At 48.2% G+C, this 8,323-nt stretch overlaps 1 protein-coding gene across 1 annotated transcript; it reads right to left on the bottom strand.

The window, feature by feature from the left end:
- Positions 1 to 612: 612 nt before the first annotated feature.
- Positions 613 to 7,235, bottom strand: si:ch211-244c8.4 (APC membrane recruitment protein 2). The gene has a single exon (XM_034293267.1). It carries the CDS (start codon positions 7,021 to 7,023, stop codon positions 4,369 to 4,371), a length of 2,655 nt encoding a protein of 884 aa, XP_034149158.1. The 5' UTR covers positions 7,024 to 7,235; the 3' UTR covers positions 613 to 4,368.
- Between the last annotated feature and the right edge of the window lie 1,088 nt (positions 7,236 to 8,323).

The following is an 8,323-nucleotide window of genomic DNA, read 5'->3' as shown; positions in this document are numbered from 1 at the left end:
TAATCCTGTTTGCTGTGTTATGTAGATAATCCAGTGTTGCCAGTAAATGATTTGCTGTGTTATATAGATAATCCAGTGTTGCCAGTAAATTATTTGCTGTGTTATGTAGATAATCCAGTGTTGCCAGTAAATGATTTGCTGTGTTATGTAGATAATCCAGTGTTGCCAGTAAATTATTTGCTGTGTTATGTAGATAATCCAGTGTTGCCAGTAAATGATTTGCTGTGTTATATAGATAATCCAGTGTTGCCAGTAAGATATTTGCTGTGTTATGTAGATAATCCAGTGTTGCCAGTAAGCTATTTGCTGTGTTATGTAGATAATCCAGTGTTGCCAGTAAGTTATTTGGGTTACATGCAACAGTCCCAGGTGTCTAATTGCTTTTACTAGCTGCTCAACAGCCGCTTTCTTCGCTCATGTGAAAGGTTGACCTAATTTCTGGCCCAGAGTATCCATCTGGTGCTCGCTAATTACAAAATTTCTCTCTACTTAACCACATATTAGTAGATGACACATCAAGAATCTGGGAATAACTGTGTGTGTGTGATTGGGTGGAGATATAGAGTTGCCTGCAGAATGTGCACAGACAAAGACAACACCTATCAGACCAGATAAAGTCATTTTTTTCTTTACTGCACAAACTGGATTTAGAGACAAAATCCATGTTTGTTTTTTTACATTTCATAACAACATAATAACCACTTCAAAATAGTATGTATTTCAAATGTACAGGTACAGTTACTTCATATGTGAGTGATTTTTAGGTATATATTTAGAAATGTATACATCCAAGCATTGTATGATGCATAATATCACATACATTTCCTGATGAGTACACATTGGGGCCCTTTGGACATTAATCCAAACCACTCCCCTTCACTCCACTCTCCCAGCGCTTTCATTGGTTGACCTAGTGGGGTTGGCATGGAGACACTGGAAATGAAGCATGCTAAATTAGGTTCTAAATGAGCACATCCTTTCTCACAAGGCAGAGGCAGACAGGCACACATGCACAGACTGTACTCTGAGTTACCCAAATGCAATGTGGGATGGTAACTTTGTGTAACATATCTGGGTCAGGAGGGCACTTCGTCAGATGCTTGTGGCTACGCTTGGCTTTTGCAACTTGAGGGTGAAATGATGACTAACGTCAGAAAGAGCAGCCGGTGTCAGCTGATTGTTTCTTCACTGACTGATATAATCTGTATGTCTTACATCATGCTAAAATACATTTTCAAGCGGACCCCGTGAAATAATGTTAAGTAATAAGCAACAAAGGGCAGCTATGGCTCTGGACTTGTTTACGTGTCCAGTATGTGCTTGCATTATCAGAGCCGTATTGTCCGAGCAGAACATAGCAACAGATCCATCTCACATAATCTCGTCTCCTATTTCACAAGGACTTATATAACAAACATAATGAGCTTATGACTGATATTATAAACCCTCCTTAGTGATGGTTCTCATCTGGCCCAGTGTCCAGCATACTCTCAGTGAAGAGACAGAGACTGGAGCAACACCACTTCAGACAGTCAGACTTGATCAGAGCTCAATATATATATATTATAATGTATTATAATTCTGGGTTTGTAATGGCCTATATTTCCACACTTCTCTCACAGTGCAAGGAAATCCAATATAATCCCTCATTAATGTTCCTACTGTTAGCGTCTTGCCACCAACCACCTCTAACCACACACAGCAGCTCCAACAGTTAGCCACTTTTTCCTGCTCTACATGTCGCTACATTATAAGCACACCATTCTACCCCATAACCCAGCTGTATTATGAATTTCTAAAGGGCTGCTATTTAACACTTCAGCTAGCCTCGTAGATAGAACAAGATGTAAGATGTCGGTCTTTTAACAGCCAGGGAGGTTTTCACAGTGCTTACGTCCAAAACCAGCATCTGATGTGTTGAAGTCCTCGTGTTTCTCCTATGAAACGGCGACTGCTCTCTTTTTGGCTTAGGGCCTCAGGCTTCACTCAGCGAACAGAGCTTTGTTTGTGCTGTGGCCTGCTCTGCACCTCGTCTATAGATATCAATCTTTTGTTTCCCTGTCCTTCAGCTAAACGATGAGCCCACCCTCCCCTACCCGTGAAGAGTAAGAACAGGCCCCAAACCCTTCCCTGTGACTCTACACAGCCCACACAGCCTGACTCCCTCGTCATTTCATTTTCCTTTCATTCCATTATGTGGCATCTATTATATCCCTGCCATCAGTCCATTATGCCATTGATCCAATGCAACTGTCCAAGACTCCATCAATACCCGTCTCGCCTGACGTTCTGCTGTTCTCCAGTGTTAACAGTGACCACAGTGTGTGTGTGTGTGTGTGTGTGTCAGAACCCAAGCAACAGCAGTCAACATTACAGGGCGCCTGCTATCGCACGTTAACAACATCTTAAACGTCACAGTAGTGATCACGGACGGTTATGTACGTCCAGAGGTGTGGCAGCATAAAGAACGCTGGAATGTCGTTCCTCTGGTTTGGTCTTGAAGCGAGCACTAAAAAGCAAGTACAAGCAGAATGATGTCATTTAACGCACGTGGGAATGTCTGACACCCGCAACAGGCTTTAAACCGTGTTCTTGATATTGCTGCATGCTCCTGCAGTGTGCTCTCTCTCAGCTCATTGGCTGCGTTCTCCTAACATGCGTTTGCTATTCAGGTCAGTGGGTTTGGAGCATGTCGGAATGTCGCTCCACTGACAACCCTTTCAGCTCACGGCCACCATCATAATGTGCTATACTGTGCTTGGAGGCACCGGCCCGCAGGGGCGTTGAAGGACAGGAAAATGCTTCTTTCCCATGCTGTCCTGGCTTCCGCTAATCTTTCCTAATGGTGTCAGGCCTTACATAATGCTACTGCAAGAACGCAGTTCTGTGTGGGATGGTTCCCCTACCCTCTCAGCTCGGTCTGCCTCACACACATGCATCTTCATCCCCACCACAGAGGCTAATCCTCCACGGCTTGTTGCACATCCGAAATCAAGATGCTCTATCGCTGCTTACGATCGGTGTATCCGCTCCTTTTGTATGCAATCTGAGAACTAGACACTACGGTTGGAGGTGCGTGCATGACAACCTTCGAAGATAACACTGACACAGATCTCCTTCAGCTGAACCGCCGCCTCGTACGTGGGTGTGCAAATATGCCATCTACTGAGATGAAGCTAGTGCAGAGCTGACATCGTTGTTGTTACACACAGAGTCTCATGTTACTGAAAACAGCAGATGCAAAATGGCTACGTGACATTACAATGAGTCCTAGGGCCGTTTTCAGGTGGCATACATAAGTGCACTCACATTGTTTTATTGATTATATAGGAAACGGAACAACACAGACCATGTATACACACAAATTGTCCTCTACATGACTATGTTTACGTGGAATTAGAAACGTGATGCACCCCTCCGAAACCTCAAGCTCTCAGCGTTCGCTCATTGTTACACAAACTGCACAGGTCCGCTACACAGGCTTACCACCCCCTGTCCAAACCTTCCAGAGGAGCCATCCTTAACTCCTATCCAACAGGAACGCTATCCAGAGCAACTGTCTTTCCCAGACGTTCATAGTGTGACTGACGGTGACTTGTGAGCAGGCAGGTGGTCCACACGGTACAACAAAACCGCGGAGAAGAAAGGAGGGAAGTCCTCTGGCTCATATTGGCAAGCTTTCTGCTACATCCAGAGATGGAGGATGTTAGTTTGGCGTTTCTTTAGAGATGTGGACCCTCCCATGGCCCGACTGAGGAAAAAAGAACTGTAGTTTCATCTATCAAATGGAATTGCAGGAAAATAAAACTGGATTTTCTTTTAGACAGTTCTACAAAAAGAGGGAGTAACAAAAGATAAAAAGTATTGTAGAAAAAGTAGATTTTTCACTCTGATAGTCAGTAGGAAAAAAGCACCCTTAGATTGACTGGTCCATGTGTTGCATACTGGGCATCCGTAGAAAATACATCCCATAAAACTCTGCCTCCACTGTCCTCCATCAATTCCTCACCCCCGTTTGAGATTAGTGCTGAACATTTGAACGCATCTCCCGAGTTGACATTATAGAGAGGGAGTCATTGGTCCGGCGGCCAGGGAAGATGTGTTGTTGTGCTTTGGCCCCAGCTTCCATGTTATAGTGGCTCTGGAGCAGAGTGTGAAATGGTGTGCTGAAGCAGAGTGGTGACAGTCATGTGGGATAGTAAGCCATTCATGAAGAATATTCACGGAGATAAACCAGAGCAACAAAGTAACTTGACCGTCCTTGTAAATATAAAGAACAAACGGGGACAATAGGGTCAGGGAAGTGTCTGTGTGATCATATTAAAAGTCGTTTTGAAGGAAAGCAGCCATTTGGGCGTTCTCCGGCCTTTATTTTCGGATTTGGGCGCCGGCCGCTGCTGGGGCTGTGGGTTTATTGGCGATCCTGCGGACGGGAACCTTGGACAAAGGTATCTTGGAGCGCGGGGGCTCCTTGGCTCCGTGGGGGACAGGGATGTTCGACTGGGCCCCCAGCTTGACAGGGATCTTGGAGTCGCGCGACCCGCTGCCATAGACTGCTGGTTGGCGCAGCTGACGGCTCTCCTCTGGGCTGTGTTTTACGGTGGCCGGGCCGGCCTCGCCGTCGGCTACAGAAGAGGAGTTACTGATTGTGTCCTTGCTACCCGCGTGCCGTAGGCCAGGGCGGGGACTCTCCTCTTCCCGCCCCGGAGTCGATGGGTCCCAGCTCCCCTCCTCGTCTGTGGGCTGAGTCTCACGGAGCGGCAGCTTGCCCGACCGGCCTCCACCGCAGACGGGGATCTTACTGAGCCCTGCCGCCTTCAATGGGGGCGTCTTCTTCTCTGTGGGGGGTCCCTGGGGGACCTTGTGTGTCTCGTTTTGTGGCCGCTGGCATTTCTCTTCTCTCTTGGTTGAATTGTTCCTGGTGTCCCGTACATCCAAACCGTTTGGACTGGTGAGAGAGGACTTGCGTTCACCAGGCTTTGCCTGGGTTGGGCTGAGAATCGGAGAGGACAGGCAGGGGGCAGGGGAAGCCTTGGGGACTGCTGTTGTGGTTGTGGGTGTCGGAAAAGGAGGAGCCTTAGACATGTGGACGGGGGTTGAATCAGCGGCAGATGGAGACTCAGGGCCAGCTGGAATCATAGCGGCCGTTCGTACCGTCGCTGAGCTAGTGAATGAGGTCGGCACCGGAACAGGAATGTAGGGGATTTTAAATGCTGAGCTCGGGACAGCAGCAGGATACAAGGGTGTTAGGGAGGAAGGGGCGGAAGTGGAATCCACACTTGAGCTCGTTTGGGGCGGTGGGGAAGATGTAAAGGTGACAGGACTGGTTTCAAGAGGGGGTTTGGCCACTGGGGCAAAATATGTGGCACTTACTGAGGAAAGGGAGGATGGGGTAGTCACAGGGACAGGGGGAGATACTGGGGCAGGTTTAGATGAAGGTGCAGGAGACGGGGTAACTACTGGGGCAGGTTTACATGCAGGGGAAGGAGAAGGGGTAACTCCTGGGGCAGGTTTAGATATAGTGTCAGGAGATGGGGTAACTACTGGGGCTGGTTTAGATAAATGGGCAGGAGAAGGGGTAACTACTGGGGCAGGTTTAGATATAGGGGCAGGAGAATGGGTAACTACTGGGGAAGGTTTAGATATAGGGGCAGGAGAAGGGGTAACTACTGGGGCAGGTTTAGATATAGGGGCAGGAGAAGGGGTAACTACTGGAGTAGGTTTGAAAGTAGAAGTGGAGGTGAAGGACGGCGTGAAAGGGGGAGAGTTAGAGGTGATGCCAAAAGGGGAGGGGCTTGGGGAGGATTCTGTTGTTGGTAGAGGGGAGGGTTTTGTTAAAGGGGAGGGGCTTGATTTAGTGGCAGAGCTTGTAAAAGTTGAAGGAGTAGTTGAGGGTTTGGTTGTCGTAGTAGGGGTAGGTTCAGGTTTGATTGTAGATGTGAAAGCGGAGCTTGGTTTGGTAAAAGGTGCAGAGGAATTGGTAGGTTTAAATGTAGAAGTAAGCAAAGGGATAGGGGTTGGGCTAGGTTTAGTGGTAGGGGTAGCTCTGGCAGAAAACGTAGTTAATGGGGCTTTCTCTCCAGCCACAGGGCCCATAGTCCCAGGTCCGGCCCAAACAGTGGTGCTGGCTTTGCCCCATTCCGCCTCCACTTCAGCAGAAATGTCTCCGCATCCTGTCAGAGAGTCAAAGCTTATCAGAGAGGAGATGTCTGCGAGCAGGGATGTGAGACGATCCACAGGAGGATCCAATGGTGGGGGTTCCGTGGTGGGCAGGGGTGGGGGCACATCCTCGGTAGATCCAGTCACACTGTCCGTAGCCACTGAGGCAGCCGTCGTCTCCAGCCGGCTTGAGGACGAGCTCCCCTGAACTGTGGGGCTCGTGGATGAAACAGGGGACTCTTGCCCAGGCTCTGGGACATCCGGGCTGCGAGGTACAGGCCTGGGGGTCAAAGTCATGTCCTCTTTGATGATCTCCACACTGCTCGTACGGGACGCCATGAGGAGTGGGCTCGGAGGCGTCTCGGAATCGTCGCTGGGCCCCTTCTCCTGCTGGTTCCATCTCATGCTGCCAAAGAGACCCTTCAGGCCCCGACGTTGGCGTCCCTTCGGCTGGGACTCCGTACGGAACCTCCGGTCTGGTCCTCCTCGCCTGCTGCGCCGCAGCTTCATCAGGAAGCTGAGGGATTTGGCGGAGGTCATGGAGGAAATGGAGGGCCGGCCAGCCGAAGGGACGTGCGGATCTCCATCATCACCCAGGGGCTCCTCCACTGCCTCCTCCTCCTCCTTTCCCTGACTCACCTCTGGTTCCTGCTCCTTCTCAGTCTCCGGCTCCGCCGACTCCTTTAACCCATCAGTTGTTTTGCTCCTGGCGATAGGCGACTTGTTGTTACCCTCACCTTTGCCGCGCACGGAGAAGATGCTGCCTGGCTTTCTCTTCCCAAACAGCTTGAAGGCCTTTCGGATTTTTCCAGGAGGCTGGGGGTCGCATGGTGGGGGTTCGCTACTCTCCGACTGTACATCCATTTTGAATCTCTGTATTCCTCTCGGTCGTTCTTCTATTCCTGGTTTGTCTTTTTGCCCAGCTACAATAGCTAATGTAACATTTAACTCTATTCCCTGGTACCTTACGCTGTTCCTCCTATTTGTGCGGACTGGCTATGCTTCGGTTGCTTGCAGTATTATTCTCTCTCTCTTTATCCCTCCCTCAGTCTGTCTGTCTCTCCCCTCTAGCTCTTTCTCCTCTATTTCTCCCTCACATGCCCCTCCCCTCTCCCTCTCTTTCTCTGGCTGCTCCTGCAGGTCTCCATGGCAACTGGGGGGCTAAGCAGCTTTCGTCAGCTATGGAACGGAGCCAAAGGCTGTCATCATCCCACCCCAGACACAGCGCTTGTCTTTTTCACTCTCTGTTTCTTTATCGCCAAACCCCATCCTCTCTGTTTTTCTCAGTCTATATTTGTCTTGGTATCACGGGTCTGTGTTGTTAAACAGATTTACCTTCTTTGTGTTGATTTGCGTATGTGTTAGTGTACGTCTGTGTTTTCATTCCTGTCTTGTTAAGCAGGTAGGGCTGCATTCATGAGTTTCAAGAGTGTAGAAGTGTGGTGTGTTTGCTGAAAACGTGAGATTCAGCAGCATCATTGCCATCTCACTCCCAACACAAACCCCAGCACTGGCTGCCTTAACCACTGTTAACAGTTAGACGAAATCAAAAGCAGAGAGGACGACAAACAAGCATTTCATATTAATGAAATAAATCCAATTTAATGAAATATGGAGCAATTTCTGATATATTCCTGTCCCACATATAGGATTTGTGTAAATCTGGGGAATTAGGATTGGTCAGGAATGTGGAATGTTGATTTTGAGGATATTAAAGCTCTAATGTACTTATGTTGCACATTATTTCTAAATAACACAGACCTCTGTGTCTCTCAGCATTTCTCTATATCGCCTAGAACCAGAGGCACGGCTTTCTTTTCCTCTTACACATGCATTCAAACACCTGTGCGCACACATTTCCACAATGAAATGCATGATGCCCTCCACTCAGAGCTTGTTGTCATCCTCTCCAATAGAAACGTTTAATCTCTTTGCTGTTACTATCTCACCGCCTTTAAAATGGTATCTTGTTTATTAATGTCTATTTTTACATCAGCCCCTCCCTAATTTCCATATTAGTATTATCACTTCCCCTGTCTTCATCTTACAAACCATAACCTGTCTCCTTCTTCCAACGCTACATCTCTCTCCATCTTTACAAACCTTCACCTGTCTCCATCTTACAAACCATAACCTGTCTCCTTCTTCCAATGCTACATCTCTC

This window comes from Esox lucius, chromosome 7 (genome assembly GCF_011004845.1).
Source record: "Esox lucius isolate fEsoLuc1 chromosome 7, fEsoLuc1.pri, whole genome shotgun sequence".
Taxonomy (NCBI): domain Eukaryota; kingdom Metazoa; phylum Chordata; class Actinopteri; order Esociformes; family Esocidae; genus Esox; species Esox lucius.
The sequence above is the reverse complement of the archived record's forward strand: the minus strand, read 5'-3'. Positions and strand labels throughout refer to the sequence as shown.

What these genes read in the sequence shown, in the direction of transcription:
- si:ch211-244c8.4 (XM_034293267.1), bottom strand. Translation starts at nt 7,023, where the DNA reads ATGGATGTACAGTCGGAGAGTAGCGAACCCCCACCATGCGACCCCCAG.